We start from the raw sequence: 27401 nt of genomic DNA, 5'->3' as shown, positions 1-27401 counted from the left end.
ATGTCTTTGATACCTTGCAGACAATTTTCATTTAAAGATAAGCCGGAGGATGTGTGTGGGCGTGTTTTACTATTACCACTTTACTTTGTATCAGTAAAGAACATTTATTGCTAAGCATGAATATATTTTCCAAATACTTTTACGAATACCAGTAGTCATATGACTCATACAGGCCTCATTCTAAAATCGTTTATATATTGAAGTGTCGGAACTTTTGATACTATAAACAAATGGTGACATGGTTATAACTGAAGCATCAAACAAGATCTAGTGCGTTACTGGGAAAATAAATCATTTCCTGTGTTTCAGCAATAATTTTATTTACTATATTTATGACTTTCGAGGATTAGTCAACTTGGTCTGGACAGTTCATGAAATAGGCCGTCTGGGATTCCTTACGAAAAATTAGAATAAGTCGCGGCTTATTTACGAGAATTTGGGGTATATGATTGCTGTTCCTTCAGGATATGCAGCAACGCCCTCTAGTGCTAAGACACCATAAGTGCCTCCTCAGGATATGTCACCTTAAATGGACAGCTTATACACTGCTGTAGCATTAGGTGTTTACGGGTATACCTTACAGCGGCAACATGATGTCAGACAATTCTAGCTCTGACGTTAAGGTTACGCTTTCAAGCAATGGATTTTCAATGCTGTCTTGAAATGGTACTGTTGTGTCCGCTCAAGCATTGGTAAACATCAACAAAATGTATAATGTATCAAAGTTGATGGTGATTCTAGTTTTTTCTCATACCAGCATTTTCCATCTTTTGACTCCACGTTGGTGCTAAACAAACATAAATGAGAGTATCAAAAAGACTAATGAATACTACCTGAAAACAACTTTATTGGACATAATTTTTAACGATATGCAATGATTATGTAATAATGGGATTTTTAGGCCTGAATATGGTACTCTGCATCTTAGATGATCATTGTATACACCAAGATTCATAATCCAAAAATCAGTGAACGCAAAGTTATGCCATGACACAAAAACTTGTTTTTAAAGGGCAATAACTCTTTAGTAGAGGGATTACAGGCCCTGATTTTGATACAATGAGCATTACTTCAGCATAACTTATCTCTACGCAAAGTTCCATTATTCTACTTTCAATTCAAGCGGAGTTATGCTTTTGACATAAAGTTTCGTTGTCTTCGATTAACAGTTGAAAAAGTTATTTCCGGACGCAAAATGGCGGATGGAGGAACGACAAAGTGGTCACTATAGTTTGGAGCAAATTAAAATTGGTTGTCTAGTGCACTTAAGTGGCCAGTGCTATAGAATGAGGCATGTTCTAAGGGATAATTTGTATTATACGGGGTATAATGACTGAACCTAACAGTTAAATTGACTTTGGCGTTTTATGTCCGGAGAAGCCATACCTGAAACTATACATTAGCTTGTAATGAAAAAAAATATATAAAAAAGAAAGAAAGAATGGTTGTATAGTCGTTTGCTTACTATTGTTCATTTTGTACATTTTATTTCCATACTCTTTAATTCATGCGTGTATTTGTAAGCTTATTGTTTGCAACGGAAATAGATGTTTATGTTTATACTTCATGTTTCCATTCATTATAATTTGCTTATTAAAAATATAAGGAGAATCTTCCCGCATGCATTTTTTATCAATTTTTTTTTACATATTTTGGTATGTGCTTGTCCTGTTTTAAAGCTCCAATATGCACAGCTTTGCTTAATCGATGTAGAGACAAAAACAGTATATATTTTATCGGTATAGTAAATAGTAACATATATGAAAAGAATACTCAGGACGATATCGTGCGTCTGTAATGATATAAAAAAGCGGTTAAATTCATAGTTTGTAAACATGTTTATATCTACGATCGTTCGTCTTTTATACAAACGCATGTACAATAACATGGCCATCTTGTTCAGACAACAAGGCTAACCATTGAATAACTTTACACATGCATTCTACCTGTGATGTGAGGTGACATCAGGAAAAGCGTGCACCACTTGCGACATCGCATTTTACCTGTAAACGCGTCTGCAACACATGTACATCTATTTGCATGATCGCTTCCAGAACATTGTGTAATATCGGTTTGTTTTGCGAGCGGGACCAACTTTTATTAGCGAACCAAGCGAGCGCTTTACAGCATGCATGAAAAAAATCAAAACCAACAGTTTTCAGCTGGCAGTACGATCAACTTTAAACGGAAATGTGGCTAGAACATTACTAACAAAGAAATTACCGCAGCACGTAGGGAGAAATGTCGCCGTGTTGAATGCATTAAAAACATTTTGACCGACACTTATAGTTTTGATTAAACTATTTTTTTTATTTATTAAACTTAGTTTTACGGTAATTGTTTGAAACGCATGTAACCAACAACTTAACCATTCAAGATAAGAGCACGTTTGTTCTCCTGTGTACCTTATTTCTGACTTAAAGTTCGGGAACTTTCGTCACTTTCCGTGAACGAGAAATACATCCTCTCTTACACGAAAGCAGTCGAAAGGTCCCGATTCGGCCTAAAAAATCCGTTTTTCCTGACTTCATTAAAACCGCAATATTTGAATATACTTACGATGTCTGTTTGAAATTAATTATAATTAGGTACATTTTTATTTGAATGTAAAGAAATTTTCAAGCTGATATATGGCACAATAAAAGGATACTAAATTTCGAAATTAAATATAATGTTGGTGGTGAGGGTGGAATTTATTGTTATTTTTTGATAATTATCTTAATTACAATATATTACAGAACGTATTGGGGAGCGTAGATTTATCAAGCTCTGTTCTACCATGGAGAGTTAACTTTGCACTTTTAAAAAACTAAGTGTTAAATTGCATTTTATGATTTGTTAAAGAGAAAGAGCAAATGGCAGGTGATTTTTTTTTTTATTTCAACGACGCAAACTAATTAAACAATTAAGCACCGCCTTTAAAGGTCACTAAAAACCATAAAGTCAATATTTCATTATATTTATTTCTAAGTAGTGAACATGCAGTGCAGCTGGTCTTCCCTGTTTTCCTCATTATGGATTAATACTGGCAGATTACTCTGCAAAACTTGACAAAAGTGTAGTTAGTAATACTGGAGATCTATTTGTTACTGGAGAAGACCACCTTTACACTTATATAGACCGCATTTTGATAACCTGCTTTTGGTTCGATTTTATTCATACTTAGACAATTTCATACCAGGCAATTTGACTCTGTGTTGCGCTAATTTATTAGCTAAAAAGAATAAATTTAAAACAATCATTTGTAGTATATAGTATTATATCTCATGTAACAGAAGAACAAGACAATAAGCAAGAACAAAAATTCATAGCACCATGAAAACATGTGGATACCCTGATTGGGCAATCATGGTATCCACCAAGGAAAAGAACAAAAACGGAAGGACAATTTGTCATCCCTTACATCAATTACCTATCAGAAACCATTCAGAGAATTTACCGTGGTCACAGCATTTCAACAGCCATGAAACTTCACAAGACACTTCCAAATATCCCAGTCCATTCTAATGATGAAATTCCCAAAGAGAACTTCGCAGAATGCGTATACAAAATCGGATGCAAGAACTGCGACGCATTGTATATCGGAAAAACAGACAGGGGATTCGGGGTCTGACTCAATGAACATGAGAAAGCCGCGGAATCCTAGGAAGGAAAAAAAAATCAGAGCGAAAACATTTTTTGGTCCTTGATCAACAAATATGCACTCACAGATATTCCAAACAGCAAAATTATAGCATGGACTGGGAAAATTCCAAGAGAGTCGACAGGGAAAACAACCTTTTCAAGCGGTTTGTTAAGGCAGTTATCTGGATACGCCGCTGCGGGTCAGTACTAAACAGGGACGAGGGGGACCACAGACTCTCGACCATCTATGACCAAGTAGCCACATTGACCATAGTACATTGTTATCATCGTGTGTATTTTTGGTCTATGATTTGTTCACCACCTCGTCACTCTGTTTTCGACCTTAGTGTGCATAGGATAATGCCACAGCTGAAGAAGTTGGTCGATTCTTAACCATCCCGTACATTATGTACGCCAGTGCTAGTACGCTTCATACTGGTCATTTGTCTTATAAAGGTGGTCGTGTAGCCATCGAAGCGCCACACTCTAATCTTCTACTGGTTGTGTTATTAAAACCTCTATTCTATCTGTGGTAGCAGATAACGCAGGTGAAATACGTGTTAATGAACTCAGGGGAAATATATGGTTGGTTAACAACATTTTTCTTTGTCATATAAAAACGGGCAAATCGGGAACTTCCCATCCTATTTTTATTCCTTGGCTTGGAGGCAAAATACTCCTCTGACAACTCCAGTGTGAGAGACTTTGCAAAGTTCACATCATCATGGTTCATGATAGGTAACAGATCGGGGTGGTAGGGTAGAGGGCACGTATTTGCTTTGTTTACCTGTCCCTTCCTACATCATACTACTGTGTACTGCTGCCAGTCTGTGATGACCATATCCATGCTCTGAAGGCTACTCTATCTAATGATATGAGGATCACAAAAGTGATTTCACACCTTAATCTGAGATATGAGGTTCATTGTTTTATAAAAAAAATATATATATCGCCTTGATACGTTCATGTATATACACACATTTATATATATTACATATGTAACACATACACATTATTGTCCCACACCCCTAAGACTCCATTAAAATTGTACTCGACCACAACAAAACAAGCATTTTATGTACTATGTGTTGAGTAGAAATCCTATAAAAGGTTACGACGAAAAGAGAGAGATAAGCACGGATGTACATTGGAATGCACCCTTGGTTATGTCTACCGGTATAGTGTCCTTTTCTGTATTAAAATATTATATCATATGATTAAGGTTTTGTTAATCATATCATGGACCTTCTTATATCTAACTTCATTATTCCTTTGTGTGTCTTTTCTACAATCCAAGTCCTGATATTCCCATTATTTTATTACTCTACAATTATTGCATATTAATATCAGTGTATTTAAATAATTAAGCTTGTTAAAATTCAATATTTAGGTATATAATTCCAATATTTATTAAAATGCGATGCGCGTAAAAACATAAAGACAAATTAACGTTGATACAGTATTCCTAGTATGGATGACACATAGTGTACTTAGAAGAATCATAATTACATGTTTAATCCTTTAATTCACTCTATCTAACTTGTGAAAAAATACTACCTATTTCAATATCGTTTTCTGTACTAGAAAACACAGGCGTGAACAACGTAGTGCACAAGAGTAAACGACATAGTGCACCAGAGTTAACACTGTAGTGCACTGGAGTTAACATCTTAGTGATCTGGAGCTAACACGATAGTGCCCTTAGATTGCACTTTCTTGCTCATTACATGTGCACTACAAAGTGCACTAGATACAGCATTTACTTTGGTACAAACTGTTTATGCTCCCCCGAAAATATTCAGGAAGCATAAACATTTTAGCCGATGAGTTAATCAATTAATCAGTTAATCGGAACCATTGAACATTGGAAATCACTATGGGTCGCCCTTGGAGGTTAATGTCATTTCCTGAATAGGTTTTACTAAGAGATTTCCTCTTCAGTATCATGATCCGCGTCGGTTTTTTTTCCAAAATTTAAATATGCAATGCGTAACCCAAAAAAGGGACAAAGAGATTTGTTTGGTACGAATTTAAGGCCTTTTTCAATATCTTCCTTTTGGCCAAGTACCGACGAAGGAACAAAATAAGCACCGGGTCATTTACCATTTGTCTTACTCAGAGGAAGCATCCATTGCTGATAGTATAGATTCAGAGGAGTCGACAGTGGCCTACCAGATTATTAATGGTGTTACAACCTCATCAAACATTTTATAATTTGATTCCTAATGTAAAATACATACATTGTGTCGACCTTTCGCCTTATCGCCATTCAGCTTAAGAATGATACCTATTTAGGTTTTCAGATAGATAACAAATTTAACTAGTTTTGCCAATGGCACCACGATATCATGGAGGCAGGGTTTGTTCATGTATTAGATAAATTATTATTTGTAGCACCACCTGCTAGCACAAATAATTGTAAAGATGTTTAGACAATTTCCTGTCTAGAACATTTCAATCAAGCTAAACAAAACAGCACAGCCTTGTAAAACATTAACCTTTTAGGGACAGAGAGTAAAACAGTTAATAAATGGAAGCTAGACATCATAATCACAAAGTAATTAAAACCCGTGAGTTATCAGACAAATTCTCACAGCGCAGGACAGTAAACTTAAGAGCATTACAATCTTTGATTGGCTTACTACTAAATTATGCTTGTAAGGTTATTTTAGCAGGGCGTATTTTTATGGCGTCTGATCAATTTTACAAGTAGTCTTCCAAACACCTATCGTCAAGTTGTGTGAAGCATGGCAGATTTCTCTGGGTTCATTTAATGTCATTTCAAGGTTTCGCGATAAAAGATTCATTACTACACTCATATATATGTGTACGTCAGCAATGATGTTTTGGGGGCCATTTTTAACTGCTCGATTCTTTTGGCCTTGGGCCCGCATCTTTCATGTCGTATCATATCACAGAGAAAGATTTCTTTGCAATTGTTTCAGCTGTAAAGTCATATATTCCTATTTACGTAATAGATGTTAAGACTTTTACGGTGACAACGCGGATATAATCAACAAGTAAACAACTAGCGGTCACACGTCGGTTTCAGGTGTCGTTTTGTCACCGCTTCCTTGTCATTAACATTCTTATTTCAGCGAATCCCATTCCTGGTTAACAAAGTATTCTTGCTAACCATCTGTCTTGACTGCAGGTGAAATTGTTCATAGGAAATGGTAGTTTAGGCCGATTTGAGAACACCTCTTGACAATCTGAACAGTGCAATGGTTAAAGGAATATGTGTTAGATAAGATTAATGTATTTGTCCTCGGAAAATACAGATTATTATCATTATCAAATTATCACACATTATCTCCACAAACAGGATGATTTATGTTAGGTACTTTCATATTAATGATTTCAACCGTTCCTTGCTTGCACTTATCCATGTATTTCTATTATGTATGAAATTGGATTGGCAGCCTAAACTATTTCTTCTTATGTTGTGTCTTCTACTATTAACGCCTGTCATGTTGACAATATCATTTGAGCCCTTACTATTTGTGTGTCGGTTAGATCTGCAATCGCTTCATAAGTATTAAAATTTAAGCGTTAAGCATTATCAACGAATCCTAGGACAGAACAGCTGTAATATACAATTCTCAAATGTGCAACTTTAAAACGTCGTTTAATGTAATAAACAGCGATATTCAAATAAGAGAAAACTAACGTTTAAAGTCACGTACTATGGCTTTGTATGAGATAATATGGCGGGGGATAGGTCATTTAGTTCAAAATAGTCATGGTTTATAGAAATGTCATTGGTAACGTGACACCACTTACTTGGATTTACTAAGAATTCTATGGTGGTCTTCGTTAATAAGATATTTTTTTCATAATTTGTTCTCGATTCATCGATTCTGATCTATGTCAAATATAATATTGCTGTTGGGTGTCTTAAAGAATACGAACAGCGGATGTTGGATACAATATACGTATTTTAACTTTGATCATATTGCACTTGATTCAGAGCTGTAGACTGGTGTTCTCATCCGCAGATGTAGGCTAAAGAAAGTTATACAAAAATACGTTATCAGCGCATAATATGATGACATGACTTTGCTGACGTGTTGATGGTACAAAGGTTTATTTAGCATTCTTGTCTGTGCCAGCACATCATAAAAAGCAGTACGCGCAATGATTTCCGCGACCTTGTCTGACAAAACCTATATAACAAAGCGGTGATGATGGTGTGGTGTAACAATAAACAGCATCCATTTCACACCCTGACTTTGTATTCATACATATAGACATTACTTAAGTCAGAGCAGGGGATCAACTATGAAGAATGATGAGGACATTGTATATTTTAAAATCATTTGTATGAAGATATAAAATCTACCAGTGGCGCAGGGTTAAACAAAAAAAAAAAAATTAAAAACCCCAAGAAAATACCATGTCAACATGATCATAATCCAATATATTAATATATAATTATATATTAAAAGAGATTTACATTGAGACCTCTGTAAAAGGCAAAAAATGATAATAAGACCAAGGGTTCCTAAAGAGTCAGCGTCTTCTTCTTTATCGGCGATCTCCGCCATGTATACGTTGGTCAATCCAAGTAAATCATGTCACATTCTCAAATGAGAACGGCGTACACAACAACACGAACAACAATTAAATAAAATATTTCTCAATGAGACAATTATGACGTCCGTAACACCTAATAATTTTCATCTAAAAAGATATCAGCTATTTCACCATCACGAACAATTACTAATAGATCGCTGCGTAGCTTATCAGGGTAGAATTCAGGGGTTTTCATTCATATGTAATAATCTTACACAGTGTTAATTTACTACGGTTATTATTTAGCTGAATATCTGCTGTTTTTGGAGATATCTATTGAACTGATATTGGTAGATATGACCGCCTTCATGTTGCCATATTGTAAGCTAACAAACCTCATTTCATGCTATAGGAACGTTTTCACTATCCTAAGATGAGATTCAAATCTAACATAAAAGCAAATGGCCGTACAGGTGTATGGCTGCTAACTGCAATGGAGTACATTTTTGCTAAAGTAACGTACTAAGTCAGCTGTGGATGAACTCGTGCAAACAGCTAAAGTATTTTTCATAATTTGATGGCCTACAGATTAATGTCGTCTTCCTTTGCTTTTATTTTTACTGATTGTATCGAAGAAAGTACCAAAACAGAGTATAAAACCTTTAAAAGGTCTTTCAACATACGTTTTTAGATTTATTCATAATGATTTTTTCATTGAATAACAAGAAAGGCATTATCATGTGTACCCGATATATTCAAATCCGAAAAATGAAAAATCCAATAGATTTTTAAAACTAGCAACTTTCTACTTTTATTACATACTTGCTACCATTATCATCGCTTTCAAATCAGAGTTGCAATCATATTGTAACTCTAATTACTAAAAAAAATTAGAACTAATACAGTTTAGAATTAGTCCTTCTAAACCTCGTCAGTGATGCTAAGGCCAAGCTAGAAGGCGACTGAGGTAAATTCCAAGTGGTGTCAAAATCAAGATGGTAAGTTGCTCTAGCCCTATGATTAAATGAAGTTCGTAATTTTCATACATCTGATAATCAAGAGTATGATAAGCCTGTCGTATAGAGAAATTATTATGAGAGTTCGCGTATGTTTTTCATAAATTTAACTCATATGATGAATATAAATCTTACTTTCGTTTCCAAATGATATGAAATGACTGAATTCGTTTCATAAATTTCATTTCACATCAACAGCCACACTCATAAATTGCAGCTGCAATGCTGAAGTTCGATTCAGTTTTAAAAACTTCGTTAAAACATCTTATGTTCTATGAAACAAATAGCATATGTTGATTATTTGTAGAATCAGTGGCGATCACAATCTAATTGTTTACCGCTGTTTTAATCAAAAGGGATCATTGTACTCAAAAAATCAGATTCTTTAGGTTAGTCAGGCAGAGATTTTCTCGTTCTGTAGTTATTCTTCTTTCCTACGAGCAACTTCAAAATTACAAGCTAACTTCTATTTCCCCTCATCTAACATATCATTTTTAATGGGCATTTTCTCACCAACAAGTGATTTCCCTGTTGTATCGCTTACACCTGGTGATTCATGTAAGATCATTTATATGAGTATTTCTCAAGGAAAACTGACTATAAACATATCGAATCAAGAGATGAAGCCCGTTTTCGCACTGAAGTTGATATATGAAATAATGATATAAATTGGAAACCTTTAACAACTTTTTCGAAGCGGGAAGCGCATGGTCTTGTGTTTCATTGACAATATACACCATGAAGATCTATGTTAAAGCCAGAAACAAGTAAAAACAATGGGATTGACAACGGAGCTCACGGTAGAGAATAATCAATACACATTTTCTCTCCTGTCGCAAAACAATGCATTTGAACTATACTTTCCTAAGAGACATATAATCAGTAAATTCTTTGATTTGCTAAATGAGAAAGCTTTAACGGACAGTTGGTTATTGAAAGAATTTCATTTCTCTTATGCAAGCATGAGTAACATATGAGTTCATTTCTAAAATCGTCTACTTTTTTAAAATTAAAGTTTATTATTAATAACACACGTACTAACTCATAGTGTAAATTATAGAAAAGAGAAAACAATTGGTTTACGTAACAGCAATAAATTCTAACGTTATAGTACTTACCTATCACAATGATTGTGTGGAAGACACCAGACAGCAGGTTCCCAAACTTGGTAGCCATGCTCTAGGGAGTTGATAGTCTACCGCCAAGACAAGAAGTTATCCAAATGCAACAGTGATTAGCAGTCCAAGTTAAAAACCAACCTGGCTGTTCTTGAGCGGCAAAATTAACTTTTGTAAAAGGCAATCCTAATTCCACAAGAGCTGTAAGTCAATAACGTAGTCATTATTTAGTCTTAAGGCATTCGTGCTGCCAAATACGTTCTGGCATCTCGAGGAGATTCAGCGAGAACTGTTCGCAGCTCATTGCGCCACAAGTTCTGATCAATAATTTATCTCATCATGTATCAAAGTACATGCTTCAATTTCTCAGTTAATCTCATTACTGTTAAGGACATTTGTGGGTAAGTATCTACCTATGTCCAAGGTTAAGGATCTGCAGTGGTGTCTCGGATACACGGTTCGGATATGTTCAGATATCTATAGAAACACTGACAAAAACAAAGGTATCTATGATGTAAATGTTAGGCTGGACTAACAAATATCAAGTACGTCTCAGCATCAATAGAGATGTAGAATGTGAACCAACTTGATAAATCATTATGTGTTTTATAAAGCTAACGCGTGACCCTACCCTGATGAAATAAATGACTATATCTTAACACCACCAAACCCATATATTGATATGACCCTATTTCATTCTTACCTTTCTCTTACCTCTCACACTTTTGGGTTTCTATACTTGGTTTTTTTAATTGTGACTGTGACGTCGTTCTGTTGTTCTGACAATTGAACCCCACTCTCTCATCCAGGGTGTGAAAATGAAATTTCACCCCCTCTACAGCATGTACTTTTCTCTAACGCTAAATGGGTGTATACCCGCTTTTATTGGAGCGAAACTTACTTGCCATAACCTAGGGCGAGATGAGGGATTCCCTGGTCTTAACAAAAATTACATGTGAAGTCGTCCCGTCAACAGTTCGGTAATGTCGCGTCAACTATTCAATACCGCAACGTCAGCAATGTCAAACATCATAACCTCAAAGGACACCAAAAAGCTAATAGAACATATAAGCATTCACCGCATTGAGTGTGAAATACCAAGTAATCTTAAGTGAGTGGGTGTTCTCAACCCTCGGGGAAAGGCTATTCTTTTGGTAATCACTCTGCGAGCCACGTGTTTGCCAAATGAAGAATCTTTCCCCACGAGTTGAGATCCATTATTCCAATATAATTCTTTGTCAAATGTGGATCTATTTGTATATAAATGTCAAATGTAATTGTCTTTAAATCGTTAAAATGGGTGTTATGTGAGAATAAGGAACGACAACTCTGGTAGAGATTGGCACCAGAAATGTTATGAAGTCAACACGAAAGCACACAGATAAAAGTTAAAATGAAATAAGGACTATACGGTGAATCTTTGGGAACAATTCCAGAAGGTTTGTATGGAGAGACGTGAACGACAACCGCAGTGATATATTCTGGAAAAAGATGATATAAATCGAGAATGATAAATTCAAAACGTTGAAATTTACATTATTGTATATAATATTCTCCTGATGTTATGATGATGGCGAACATTAAACTCACGTGATTTCCGACTCCCTCGTGGACAATAAAAAATGTATAAGGAACGGGTCGATGTGGCTTGTATATAGTGTAAAATACGGTCTATGTCACTCAGCTGACGGAACATGCTTCTTTGGCGCAGTTGATAGAGCCTGTCGATTATCACGCCATAGACTCGGGTTCGATTCCTTGTCGGGGCGTTCGACGGGAATATGTATTTTCCCTGTTCTGTCACACTTTCCATAAATATGAAACAGAAAATCATATTATTATCAATTAAGCTTTGTGACACTTAACCACACTTAGCCAGCTTCACTACCATACTAAATAAATGCGTAACAGATGATTCAATATTCAAGGGCTTCTTTTAAAATATCGGAATTCCCTTGACAGATCACTAGCTAAAAACATGAAATGCCAAGGCTAAGATAGAATTAAGGGATGAACGTCGATTAGGATCACGGAGATGTTTTATGGTTGCCAGCTTCATTAATTCTTTTTCTTCCTGTATCTTCTTCGGCGTATTCGATGCTCACAAGTAGATTAGATTTGCAATGTTACTATTTCAAACGTAATGTTTCTAGATTCTAGTTTGTCCGGGTTTAACGTAGCGTGTGTCGGGGATGAAACAGATCCTTCTTGCATACCCTGTCTGATTCTCTTGATTTGTTTTAAAAGTCGTCTAGTTAAATCAGATTTTAAAAATGAAAATGAAACTTAAAAAATCAAAATGAATTAATTAACAAAGTTTTAGGTCTCACTTGCACCCTAGATGTCCGATGAAACAATAATGTACTTCGATTATCGAATCAATGGAAGAATGAGCATTCTACTTTTTTTATCATTTTTGTATTTGATTTTACTGGTAGGGAAAAACATACAAAAGAGCATTAAGCGGGACAATTAGCGGGGCAATATAATAACTTACCAATAAAATAGATTGTCGTGAAAGTTTCTTATTTGAAGAAAATATTGTGATGATAAGAAAAGCCTATTTTGTCTTCATCTTTTATCTTGTTTTTCTTTGCATTTAAATACCAGAGACCATTAAATAAAATATTGAAATGGATTTTCGATGGATAGCGGGATTTAAATCATCAAAATATAGTATCAAGGCCTAAAAACCTCTAAATATAGTACAATCGGCGTATAGGGCTTCATACTATGAATACAAAACTAATTAGAGGAGAGTTCAGAACCTGATGACAACTGTTAAGTGATGAATGCTTAAACGAAATGGAGAAGGACATTTTGTGTGATAATACACACATAAATCACTATTGTCGCAATACAAACATTTGTCTGTATTTGAAACAATCACTTACCACTGCGCTAATCAATCCGGAAGATGAAGTCTGACCAATACTTGTATTTGGACCAGCTGTGGCTGAGGATTAGCCCCGGCATACCAATCAGGGACCTCTTTCTTTGGCCGATATCACTTGTTAGGGATAAGCTAGACAGATTGCTGGTGTACTCTGAGTCTGCCTCTGATTATCTGGACCAGGCAATATAAATATGTTGCTCTCCCTGGGAAAAGGTAGTCGACCATGTGTTTCAAGTTTAGGTATTAAAACATTTTGATCAAAGGGCTAAACAATGTGATTTTATGAATGTTATTTGTAATAGTGCACAATGTAGGTATCGAACTATTAATACTGTATAAAATGTTATTTCTTCCTGTTCTTGTTTCTCGTCAATATTGTTTTCAAAGTGAAACATACATTTTAATTCAATCAAGGCGGATTCGTGTAAATCTTGTGTTTGGGTCTGGCCAAGTAAGAAATCCGGATGATCCTGTTGTTTCGTACTGTATCAACGTATGACACGCTAAGAATTTCAAATGTAAACAATATTCATAGAGAAACTAGACCATGACCTGTTAGGTTGCCCAATCTGTGTACTGAGCGGTCCAGGATAACGTATCGTCAAATAATTCTCCGTCAGGTCTTGACTAAGTCTTTTTCACAATGACAAAAATATTGTCATGCATTCTGATTTGCTTCTTTGTGTGGCTTATTAGTATTTCTATACATCAGCAGTTCATCACCTTGATTTGATGCAATGCGTAATCAGTTGGATTTTCTTTATCTAATAGTTACTAATTATTTAGATTATGAAATTTATCTAAGCAATCAACACCGTAATACTGATATAAGTAAAGGCTTGAAATAGTAAATATGATATTTCTTTACACTGAACTATCCACCAAACAAAGATAGATAGATCTTTTTAGTGGTAGTCTCCTTTGTAAGTAGGAACTGTGACGTTGCATAGATAGTAGTTAATTTAACCCAATGCATTCAGTTTGAAGATAACTGCGATCTACTACCATCAACACCAGTAAATATATTCAGACAATATAAGTATCATTATAAGTAATGTATAGCATTATTCATCTACAAACTTAATATTGATAGGCACGGAAGAACATTTCTCTTGCTTGTTTTTACCCCCACAACGTAGACGCGTGTGACATATGCTATCTTTAACGCATCGGCAGACGTAGATGAGGCAATAATATGGTCCAAATCCAGTTCTTTATTATTCTATGTATCTAAAATATAACTATCAACCAAAATATTGTTATACTCTGTGTTAAAAGGAGATTATTATTATTATTAGGTATCTAACATCCTGTCACGATGACTGGCGCAGGTGTTTCACATCTCATTTTACAGCAAAATGATTCATAAAACATTACTGCGAGTGTAACACCTTTTTAAGTGTTTATTTGATTTCTAAATGTACGATGGCCGATAGCGGCCGGGCACTTTTCATTGCTTTCATAGCTTTCAAAAGTGAAGTATGCTTCACTTTTGCAAGGTTCACTTTTATTTTACAATTTTTCTTTTAAACGAATGATACACATTTTATCATTTTTATGAACAAATTGAGGTGTGCATATGTCCTTCGTTATTACTTCATCGGATCTATTAGTAATGAATCACTCCTAACATGAATGGCGATTTCTCAACATAGCTTTACAAGTTGAATATGTCAAGTGGAAATATTCTTTACATCAACTGGAAAGTAGACTGGACAGGCACTTTAACATACTTGTTCTTCCTATGTTGATTCTTTCCCGTTTATTGTTTCCATACCTTCGAAAATTGCAATTTCTATATCCATACAACAACCAGTTGAGCGTTTTCATGCGATATTCTGTGAAATGGTAATCTTCGAGAAATCTAAACTGAAAACATTGTTTCTGTTATAGTACCCAGCTGAAAAGAATATTTTATTCGCGTTACAGCGTGCGTAGTAAAATAATGTTTGCTTAGATTCATTCTGTTTCCACTTTTTGAACAGATTTGTTTGTTTCAACTGTTGGATTTCCATAATGCTGACCTGTCGATGGTTATCTGTTACAAACTAGATAAATATGTACTGATCAAAATGTATTATTTGGTTCAAAGATAAACGTATGTATGACACACAACCTACTTATACATATTTGCTCAAGATAAAATGTAGCAAAAGATCGCTTTCTATGCTGTTAGGTTAGATGATAGGAGTTTGCATCACCATATACATCTGCAATGGGGGTTTTTTCCGCTGCAAAACTATGACACCTAAATTATTGAATGCTTATCTCCGTAGGTGAATGCAGCTTACAAGCTACACTATATACAAGTACTTTTCGCAGAGTCGGTAGCGCCATTTCGTTGACAAACTTGGATAGTTGTATCTTTATAATCCGTTGATAAATTCCATTGCTTCGACCAAGAGAGCGTTACTCATTGAGACTAAAAATCATAAAGAAATTGCCGACACAATTTCATTAACTAGCATCTCCCGAGACCTTGATCTTTAATTTGTGATCAGTTGTTGACATTTCATCTCGTCTAGTCAAGGAAGACCTGTAAGTTCGACAACATAGGAAAGAGTGTGATGAAATCACGTCAATCTAATGTAGGCAACACTTTCACAGAAAAACGGATACTCCGTTAGAAGTGCTCTTCAATGGCACCCACTGACAAAGTAATGACCACATACGATCGCATAACATAACTGGACCGGTCGAATAGGCATTAAGAAATGTCAAAACAGTAAAGGGATATAGATTTGTAAAAATCCTATGGTGTTACCGACAAATAATGACTTATCAACATACGTTTATTATGCCTTCAATATATACACATGTGGTATCAAACTACAGTTACGCTTCATAAACGTTTACACGATATGTAAATTGGTGTAATTTATGTATGGCTTTACCTCTTTTTGATATACCCTATAAAGTTACATCACCTGAAATATTTTAACATGCTTTAGTTCACCGACAGGTCAGCATTATGGAAATCCAGCAGTTGAAACATCTCGTCGAACAAACTATAGACAAAGCAGCAGAGGATCTTAACGAGCTAAGCCAACAAATATGGAGTCACCCGGAAACCGCGGATAAAGAAGTTTTCGCACATGAGACGTTAACCAAATTTTTGGAGGATCATGGGTTCGAAAGGGTGGATAAAAAGTACTTTCTTGAAACTGCGTATAGAGCCACTTACGGTGATCCATGTTCTGAGGGAGCACATGTAGCATTCCTGTGTGAATATGACGCACTTCCGGGGATAGGACATGCATGTGGCCACAATCTGATCGCCGAAGTCGGAATAGCAGCAGGTCTGGCGTTGAAGGCAGCTATTTCACAATGTCCAAGTCTAGGCAAAGTACGTATGTGTAGTTAATAACTCAAATCTAAAATCCAAAGTCGTCCAAAACAAATCAATCGAAAGCAAATCAATCGATGATCCAGTTATACTTATGACGTCATAAACAAATGCTAAAACGTTTTATGCAGTAGAGTATGTACTAATTTCACACCTTATAATATTATGTGATAAAAACGAAATTTCATATAAGATATTCTACGATAGCTCGCCACCGGCTCAATGTCTTAACTTGTTTATTATGATCATGAACATATATACGTGAGTGAACAAGTTCCCCCATTCATCAACCAGCTCGTACAAGTGAATTGTGTTTAAGCTGCTAAACGCAGGAGAGGACGAAATGTAAAAGCAATACATCTACTTCTTTAATATAGATTTATTACAGAAACCTTTACCGAGGCGACGTTCATGCTCTGACACAACATGCTATTGAAATATATGGCCAGCATCTACAAGCTTAAAACGTCGGCTTCGGTGACGTACTTTACATGAGACCTACATATTACCTCATATATGTCACAATATATATTCTTATAACCATTCCGAACTTCAAACTGTCTCACCGAAAACTGATCCGAGTAACGGCACAGCAATGTCCAATGCGCGTTTACTTCACGTATTGCGTTTCTCGCTGCCAATATGGCCAGGTACGTGTATGTGAAATTGTTGTCTGTAATTGCTATTTTAGGATGAGTTATCGACTATTTGTAAGCGGTCACCGATGGCTTGTGTAGAAACACGACAGACACGCTCATTATATTACTCTCATTAAAAGAAACGAAGTCGGTACTACAGACATTTCAGAGTCTCGCGCTGGCGATCGCCAATGGCGCCATTGGCGAAAGTGAAATGAGATTGGCGATTTCAAATTTCTATTGGCGAAAATGCCGATTAGAGACATTTCCAGTCACCGATGACTGTATAGAGAAAAATCACTGGCGTTTAACTTATTTGTAACGAGTGACACAGGTAAATTTTGCTCCGACATCGTTGTGTACTACACGGTCACGGCTGACTGACTCCCGCAGCTGGGGCAAGGTCAGCTATCGGAACTCTTTTGTGTTTTGACAGCAACGTTTACCCGTCTAAACAGCAACACGCCTGTACTGAAAATCGCCAATTATCCAATGATGTCTCCATTGTCTTAATCCGAGATAGCCTCTGCCGTGAACAATAAGGTAAGTTAGCTGAAGGAAAGATGTTGTTTTATCGGGAATGGGCTTACGGTAGGTGGATCATTAGGTGTGTCGATGTCGTTAATTGGGCACGAGTTTGTGATTTCTGCAGACATAACTTAGTAAACTAGTGTATTTGAAAGGGCCCGAAATAGGCTTCTTAATCTTTTTGATCGACTATTAAAATAGCAAGAAACACAAGATATAATTTTGTTGTTTTTACACTATGTTGCCGATTTTGTTTTATATTTTTGTACATATTTTGGTCACATCAGATTTGGCCCTTCACTAAGATAGATCGTTAGATGAAATGGGAAAACGTAAACTCCCCTTTAGTGATAGGGATGGGAAAGTACCCAGATTGTCATCATTTGGTTTTAAGACACCATCTATTGAAAAGGAAAATGACAGCCCTGATCAGGTTACTAACAAGGGCAGTAGTTCAAGAAAGTTTCTAGATAGTTGGAAAATTGGCAGGCCATGGCTTAAATATGACCCAGAGCAAATGCTCATGTTTTGTGACATATGTATGAAGGCATTAGTTAGAAATAGTTTCACTGATGGCTGCAGTAAGAAAGAGTGCTTGGTTAAGCATGAGAAAGGATCAGGTATATACAACTATTCATCATTTATGAACAGAAAATTATGTAAATTTAGATTAAGTAATTCAGAAATGCCTAGAGGATGGTACAATATAGTTACTCATTACAGCCTGCTTGGCACATGGATTAGAAACACAATCTTTTAGTTTAACGATTATGTCTTTATTATCTCTGAAGTGTTTTTAAGATATATATTACTTAAGAAGTTACTGTAATAAGTATAATACTTTGATGGTGTAAAATAAGGTTCAATGTAATCCTGTATCTCTCTGCAAATGTCCAATTCTATTCTAAATTTTATTTTCAATTTTACAGATGAGAACTCTCTGCTGCAAACTGTCGAGATGCAGAAGGCCTGTAATAATTCCATGTTTATAAACTCTTTTACCATATACTGTATTATGTTTGATGTATTGTTGTTAAAACAGTGAATAAATAATGTAATTATGTAATTTGCATATGTGTTATTATTATATGAGGGAATTAAGGGCTCGTCGGGTGAGGGTGAGGGCGAGTTCCGGAATCTGTTCGCGCGCTTATAGCAAAAAAAATTTGGTTTGGCAAACTGAATTTTGACCCAGAGCTAGCTCTGAGAGAGTCCTCATTGGCGATCGTAACAGTGGGTCTGTCACTGTTAAGCAATTGAATGTCGACCAAGTTTGGCTTGGAGGATTCAATGAAATATCTTCTGTCTCAAATTCGTGCGTACACACACCGTCGTGAAGTACGTGTAGCAACTTCAATTTTCTCAGAACTATCATACAACTTAGAATTTTAATTAATTCATCTTAATTTTGACAACTGAAAGGAAACAGTGTGTTTAACTGTTACTACTCGCTCCTATGATGTAGATGTGTCGCTTGGTATATATGCCTCCAGAGGTGATAAAGGGCGATTGGCTTCCAATTCTTTTTTTTAAAGTACCAAAAATAAAGTTAAAAAGTACTTGTCGATGCAGGATGATTTTAATCATCTATTTTTCAGTAACAGTTATTACTCTCTTTAACTTTATTCAAAGCATGGTAGCCAGAGCTGAACAATTATTGTTTGTTGTTATTAACCCTAGCTGACTATTCTTGGAACTCCGGCAGAAGAAGAGAATGGCGGCAAGGTTAGGTTGCTGAAAGCCGGTGCATTTGAAGGAATTGACGTCGCCATGATGGCGCATCCATCTAAGTATGAGCTTCTGAAACCAAATTACGTGGCCCGGAAAGAGTAGGTACCCTATTTCTTTTAGAGGTTGATTTCTGCGCTTTTGCAAATGAATAAATTTATGCATAAACCATCTTTAATCGAATGAAGACGTGTCCTAAATGATTGAAATATACCGAAAACCACAGGGAGCTAATTCAATGTAAATAACATTTATTCAAATTAAGTCTATTTTAGAAAGAAGTTCAATTGAAAACCATACATGCAAACGACGAGGGTTTTTTTTTCAGAACATTTTACATTTGAAAAAAGTAGTTCAAACCTCGATTTTTTCACTGCAGTTTTTTCGTAATGACAAAATTCTGTTTGAGTCGAAATAAGTTCCGATTTCAGATAAGCCGACCTTCTGACCGAGGCTTTAATTCCGAGATCGCAAGGCAATGCGCAGATTTCTTTTTGACTCAAGTCAAATATAGAAAACAAGTATCACTGCTTTTTCACTTTACTGAAATATTTTTACTCTATAAAACTTTCTTTCTCTGTGCTCAGTTGGACACGTGCAGTGTAAATACTGAAGTGTTAATGTAATAAACAGTAATAAATCAGTTAAATTACATTTGGTGAACTTGCTTCCGAACCCTCTCTAAACCAGCCAAATATTCATGTCCTATGCATGGTTGATTTGGAGAAGTTTCTCTGTATATCATTTTCAAAATATGAAACTATTTTCTCAATCGATTCGTTTTCTAATTTTCTTTTAATAGAGATATGGTCAATTTTGCTTTTCAGGAGGTTTGTGGCATTGTGTCACAAAGAATATAAGGTCATTAGATAAAATTGATATCATGTGTCGATTATTATTCTTATTATTATTTCAAAATTATGTATTTTCAGTTTGTTAAAATGAAGATCGCTTAACATTTTCAAATAAACGTATAACAAAAACTGCCATCTGTTTTCAATGGTACATCAATGTAAATATATCTCCATTTCGACTGTAAACGTTTCAGTATTCATACAATACAGAACTGACATTTGGTAATACTCGATATATGTTTGGACGACAGAAGAGTGATGATATACAGTTTTGATAAAAGCTGATACATTCTTTCCCTTTATAGTATTTATTTGAAGGCCTTGTCCTTCAGAGTTTGCCGTTTTGTGCTTGCGCTTTTTTCTAATTCTCAATAATAGTTTTTTTTTTTAATGTTAATCTGTGTTTGTGAGGAGAGCCTAGAAATTGCTTGACATTAGTGAGGTAAATTTCGGCGCCGTTTGTGATGTTCCCTTTGATTCTTTTTTCGAAGGCCGACTCTCTGGAAATCTCCAGACAATACACGAGCTGCCAGAAACTATACAATATAATGTTTGACTTTTTAGGATCAATTTCAAATACACAGGAAAGGAATCGCACGCGGCGGAATGGCCATGGGAAGGGATCAATGCTCTCGACGCAGCTGTGCTTTGCTACCAAAGCATATCTTGTCTACGACAACAAATGGTACCAGGCTGGATGGTGCACGGTATATGCTTCTAACGTATCTCTATTTCCCCAGGTTATGTTTCGTTATCCGGTCCCTTGGTGTTTGGTATATATCTAATAGCTTGGCCTATTTCCGTTTTTTACTTCATACGTTTCTACACTGGCACTTGTTTACTTATGTTACTGCTGCAGTTTAAATACTTGGTAATGCTACCAAACAAACGTAGAAAATGAGATGTTTTAGTACTTTGTTTTGTAACCTACTTGTCGGTTTGGACCAAGTAATTTTAGTTCTGCTACATAGAAAGCCTCTTGCAAACTACGTGCCATCCACATCAAACCTGTAACAACATTGCTGTGTGGCTAAATGAAGCTTATTTTCATAAGTTAGAAGTTAGTTTATTAAGTGCATATCCAATGAATCCTGACCTATCGGTCTAAATGATGGAATTTCAATTTTAATCATTCTGCTTGGACAACATTTTAGATCAATATAGGAATTTTTGGTTATCAAATTATTGTGTCGGGTTCAAACTAAGAGAAGTAAACTCAAGCAATGCATTTACAGCCTGTAAAACTGTCATAGTATTGTATCAGAGTGTAAAACAAAGCTGTAAGAATGTTAGAGCTGAATCATAAACAGAGTTCTCGATATCTGACTCTTTAAAACTCATCCAATGAAATATTGAGAATTAGTCTAATGCTGTTTTTGAGTCTGAATAATTGGTAAAGCTGAAAAAGTTGCAACAATGAAAATGCCGACATGTCTAGAGAAGATAAATACAAAATCGAAATCAATGAGTTGATGAAAACATGGGGAAAGGTTTCCTGCCGTCATCATTATCTCCGTGGGAAGTATTCTATTTCCTGTTGCGTATCGTGTTAGATGTATTATCGTTAGTATGTTTTGTGGTTTCGTGTAATAAACATGGCTGTCATTTAAGAAAGCAACATCACTTATTTGGATTGAGTAAGATTTCTATGACGGATGTCGTGTATGTAGTTGAAGATTCAATAATAGCTAATTGTTTTTCTTCCTGTTTTCGTCGATTTTGAGAGTGCATACAGGTTAGGTTATCATGTAGATATCTTCTTGCTTTCACAGCAGAAATGTATGGCACTGCAGGGGTAAACAATAGTTAAGGTTTTAATATAAAAAAAGTATATGTTTAATTATATTTACCACTGAAATAATGTCTTTATTGTGTTCATGTCGCAAAAGAAATGGTCTAAACACAGTTTATGTCAATGCTTAGATAAATTATAGCAACACTATGTAAACCACCACTATTAGAGAAGACACTGCTGACTATATGGCATTTCTACATGTATACAGGTAGTAAATACTTGTTAGTTGTCAAGGAGCGGAGATGTGTCCTGATATCAAACATAAACTCACTCCATAGAACAGAATGCATTCCAGTTGATTATCTCTTTTTAAAAGAATCGAGATTACTTCCAATAAATAAGGGAGGAATGTGTTCTACTATGACAGAAATATCCATTAAATGAGCTATGTTAGTTTGGTGTGAAATGACAAGCTGTGAACATTCCGAGAATCAGATGAACTTAACGAGGAATACATAAATAGTTGTATTACATCAGATCGCATAAAAGAATAAGAAAATTGCCAACGAGTCAGCAGAATCATAATTTTAATGTATAACCGGTAAAACGAAAGTCGGACTACAATCATTTGTCTCCTTTAAAAATGTCACGTGATTAGAGGTAATATCAATAAAATGGCATTACGATGAATAGAAGATAAGGTTACAAACTTTCATATTGCTTACCAGACTTAACAGCTCTTCACAGAAATCATCCCAGGCGGAAATGAAGGACTTGACAAAATTTGATTTTCGTATGAGAGAATGCGTTTGTTTTACGCGTCCTTACAATTCATCAAAACATGTATACCCTTATTTTTCTCTCTAGACACCAGTTTTTCCTTAGCTAACTAGTTAAAAGCACATGTTTTGAATATATACCTAGGAAGTCGAGTTAAAACCGGGAAGAAGAGTTATACATAATATATATTTATATGTATAAAAACATGTTCACGAGCATAAAGTATGTGCCCATTAAGAGATGACTAAAAAAGGGACTCTCGCAAAATCGAGCTTTGACTATACCTTCAGCTCTCGGGAAATCATAGAAACATTATCTTAACATCATTCTTCACTACTTTATCACATAGCATCTATTTTATTTCTTGAAATTTCCGTTGTCACAAGGCCCAGGATATCAGTAGAATACGGGCATCGTGAATAACACCCAAGACAAAAAATATAGAAATTTAAGTTTGGTTAGGAATAAAATCGATATTAGTCAAAAGAAAATGTTAAAATGTGGTTGAAAGAATGCCCTGATCCCTTAGATATACCTGTACTTCTTACATTTTCAAAATTAGAGTTTTATTTATTTATTTTTTATTATTATTTCATATTTCATCCCATTTGTTTCATTTTACCTGTTTAAATTAATGTAGTCCTTTTGAGCAATGCCACTATTGATATAAAAATAAGTGTTGCATGCGGCGTTACGGCAAACCCTACGGTGTAAAATCACCAGCAAAGTCCATCGCCTGAAATTTGAGAAGAATATTCAATAGCACCATGTATGAACAATGTTAAGGATATTTTACCCACAAGGGTTGCTCTGAACGACATCTGTAAGGAAGCGTTGAATAGTTTCCAGCGGTACAGATAGTTGAATAACATCCCGACATCTTGCTCACTTTTACGCGATAATCCAACACAAACTCTCCTAAATTTATGAACAAAGTCATGAAAAAAAAATCATAAAAAGAATCAAGCGGGTTTACACACACACACCCACACCCTCACACACACACACACACACACACACACACACACACACACACACACACACACACACACACACACACACACACACACACACACACACACACACACACACACACACACACACACACACACACACAAACACACCCTCACCCTCACACACACACAAACACACCACACACACACAGACAGACAGACAGACAGACACACACACAAAAGCGTTTTGTATTTTTACTTGTGTTGTTTGTATCAGGAGAGACCGCTCTACATGAAGTTATTTAAACTCTCTCTCTCTCTCTCACTCTCTCTCCCTCTCTCTCTCTCTCGCTCTCTCTCTCACACCCTCTCTCTCTCTCTCTCTCTCTCTCTCTCTCTCTCTCTCGTTTTTTTTTTTTCGTATATTATAATTGTATTTAAACATGTCGTCTTGTCTTGCTAATACGTATTATGTAAAATTTTATAGGAAAGGGCTTTATATAAGTTAGAAAACTTGTGCCCAATCCTGCTTGTATACTTTGTACAATTAAAATATGTTTAAATCAAAACACACACACATATATATAAATTGGTTAAAAATCGGAAATTTTGCGTCCGGAGTTGTATGGATGTCTGCCGCTTTGACACTAACCATGTAAATCTAGTTCAGATCTCGGTATTGTCACGATCTTTTAATGAGAGCAGGCGTGGTCACAATGGATCCGTCAGGCATACTTAAAGGAACGATTCAGCCGCTGTCTCATTATCGTCCACACAAATGATTTTTTTCTCCGCTAAATGCGTGAACATTTAGTTTGTCCATGGGAACTGTCGCGCTAATCATGATGCGTAAGACAGTAAAATTGGAGAGATTTACAGGGATTATTCTCCCAATTGAAGCCATAATACCTCAGCTTCAAACAGACAACCGATCATATAATTGTCATAGAAATACATCGATGAACAGTATAAAAGGTTTCTGAGATTTGTATTATAACTAGAGAGCTGGTACAATCCCCTACATTAGCGCACCTACATCTTACGGCAAATGGTACCGCCTTGTGACCTTCAACAAAACATGTATTCAGTCACTACTCACTCAGTCAATGCAATACCTTCATATCCTTACTGCTTATAGAATTTTAAAAAAAAAGCATTTGAAACAAGGTCCACGTTAAATAGTGATGGAGACTTAAAACGTGATTTTAGGCAGATGGTAGTTTGAAATCAATATTCATAACAGAAGGTTGTACTCTGCATTCACACACGTGATGATACCATACGATATTGTATGTTGAGTACATTCACACCCTAAAGGAAATGCTGTGTGTTTGGACACCTGCATCTAAGAAACATGTTGAGACATCGATAAAGCACCACTGTGTTTTAAAGCACATACTCAGAAAAAGCAATATTTTAGTTTCGTACAATCATATAACGGCACTGTATGTTTAGGTATCTAATATTTATCAAGCAACATTATATTCAACCGGCAGTTTATATCCTGTGACACGCGAAACGCTATTTTGTTTTTCCACTATCAGTTGAAAATTGAGGCCTAACGCTCTGTCATGTATCTCTAACGAAAGCAGATATATGTATTTGTCTCACAGAGCTTCTTGGCCTTATTGATAAATCTTTAATCTAGTAGGTATATTCAATTATTCACTTGTCAATACGTTGGTCATACAGTGTATCGGTTGTGTAAAGAAATACAGAGTCGTTACTGGGGATATTTAACATCAAACTTAACGAGAAAGTGACTTCTCGTTGGATTACGAGACCCTGGTATGGTTTGTCTGGTCGTGGAACTTTACATACACTATTTATAAAAAGAAAAGTTGTTGAATATTTTTCTAACGTAAATTGGTTTAACTTATTTTAAGGTGTAATTTCCAATGGTGGACATCGCCCTAATATCATCCCCGGGCAGTCACAGGTAGACTACTTCATACGTTGTCCCACCACTTCTGAACTGAGGGTCTTCGAGGAAAAGGTGCTGAAGTGTGCTGAAGGAGCCGCCAGTGCTACCGGTTGCAAGGTATGAATTGACAAAATGTCGCCACAGTTATGTAGCTTGAAGACGTCATTAAAAGACAAATCAGTAGATTTTTTTTCTGATGAGGGCCTCGATACTCAAATTATTGTAATGATGAAAAAAAAAACCAAAACAAAATATAGCAAAGGGTTTTTTAGGAACGAAAAGTAAGATTCGTGAACCCAACACTTATATGTATAAAGGTTTCAGACTGTTTATATCGTTTAACGCATCTCTTACTTGTTTAAGTTTAAGGCAGAGTATTCCAAATACAGTATATAAAAGAAGTCATGCTTATACTATATAAATCTATGGATATCAATTTCAAATATAATGAATATATTTGTTCATATGTAAGATTTTTGTCATTTTATCATTTTTTTAATTATTGTTTCACATAGCTGGAGGTAGTTCCAGGACAAGAGTACATGTCACTGATGACCAACGAGACCATGGTTGACCTTTACGAGAAAAATGGAAGCTCCCTCGGTATTGAATTTGAAAGGAGGGAGAAAATAACCAAGAAACTAGGAGGATCATCGGATATGTCTGACGTATCTCACTTCATCCCTGCTATCCATCCGGAGTTTCGGATAGGGACAGACTTCAATAGTCACACCCAGGAATTCACACCTGCCGCAGGTAACAAACCTTATTAACAGTAACAGCTATCTTAATTACAACGGTAATGTTAACAGCTTACTTTTTATATAGCAAGCATGTAAGTAATACTAGGACAGGTATCCAGTAGCAGCACTATTGAGATTGAAGTGACCTCCCCTTGTTGTATACCTTGTTCTCATTTGAGAACGTGACATTACTTAATGGAATTGCCCAATATTTACATGGCGGTAGTCGTCGATCGATGAAGTAGAAGATGCTTACTCTTTCGGAACACCTGTCTTATTCTCCTTGTACTTTTTCAGGAGTCTCTATGTAAATCAATTTTTGTTCATGTTTTAACCTAGTTTTATTAAATTTGAGTTTGGGTTATGTTGAAATTTTCGTGTTTTTGAATCTGTTTATATCCATCAACTTTCAATTTTTTTTATCGAAACTATATCATTTTTATCTATCATATGTAGAGTGTACACTATGTACGTAGGTAATTTAAGTACATTGATTGTGTGTTACAGGAAGCTCGGAGGCACAACAGAACACGTTGTCGGTGGCCAAAGCTCTGGCTATGACTGCAATAGACATCATGGCTGACCAACGCATCATGTCAAAAATCTGTGAGGACTTCAAAGCAGGTCAAGAACGCGAGAAAAACAACATTCCGATGTAACGTCATCCTCGCTTACTTAGAATTATAACCAGTTCCTTCCTTCATACTAGCCTAGCAAAATTTATGTTACGTTTGGGTATCTCAATTAGTACATAACGTATTATACACTGTTATTTTGTAAGATTTTCAAACATAAAAGTGTTAATAAATATTTGAATAAACTCAGAACTCTATTGTGATGGTGACCTCAACTCCCGAAATTAATTGTTGTGAAGTGGTCGAATTAGAAATGCTTTCACCATTTATTGTTGGAATATTCTGTTGAATTGGATATACCTTCTGTTAGTGTTATCAGAGCCAATGACCTCTTACAACGTAGTTCTTCTGTTCACGTATCGAACACT

At 35.7% G+C, this 27401-nt stretch overlaps 1 protein-coding gene across 1 annotated transcript; it reads left to right on the top strand.

The window, feature by feature from the left end:
• The first annotated feature begins 16140 nt into the window (after positions 1-16140).
• LOC132549344 (peptidase M20 domain-containing protein 2-like) lies at positions 16141-27057 on the top strand. Its single transcript, XM_060213273.1, has 6 exons — positions 16141-16515; positions 19362-19510; positions 20828-20970; positions 25618-25772; positions 26171-26411; positions 26906-27057. The coding sequence occupies exons 1-6, from the start codon at positions 16141-16143 to the stop codon at positions 27055-27057; spliced, it is 1215 nt and encodes a 404-aa protein (XP_060069256.1).
• Positions 27058-27401: the final 344 nt, after the last annotated feature.

The sequence above is a fragment of the Ylistrum balloti genome, unplaced genomic scaffold (genome assembly GCF_031769215.1).
Source record: "Ylistrum balloti isolate Yb309-2 unplaced genomic scaffold, AGI_CSIRO_Ybal_v1 Utg370054, whole genome shotgun sequence".
Classification (NCBI taxonomy): domain Eukaryota; kingdom Metazoa; phylum Mollusca; class Bivalvia; order Pectinida; family Pectinidae; genus Ylistrum; species Ylistrum balloti.
The sequence above is the reverse complement of the archived record's forward strand: the minus strand, read 5'-3'. Positions and strand labels throughout refer to the sequence as shown.

What these genes read in the sequence shown, in the direction of transcription:
- LOC132549344 (XM_060213273.1), top strand. Translation starts at nt 16,141, where the DNA reads ATGGAAATCCAGCAGTTGAAACATCTCGTCGAACAAACTATAGACAAA. An exon ending in AATTACGTGGCCCGGAAAGA is followed by an intron (nt 19,511 to 20,827) that starts GTAGGTACCCTA and finishes TTGACTTTTTAG; the next exon opens with GATCAATTTCAAATACACAG. An exon ending in GGAATTCACACCTGCCGCAG is followed by an intron (nt 26,412 to 26,905) that starts GTAACAAACCTT and finishes TGTGTGTTACAG; the next exon opens with GAAGCTCGGAGGCACAACAG.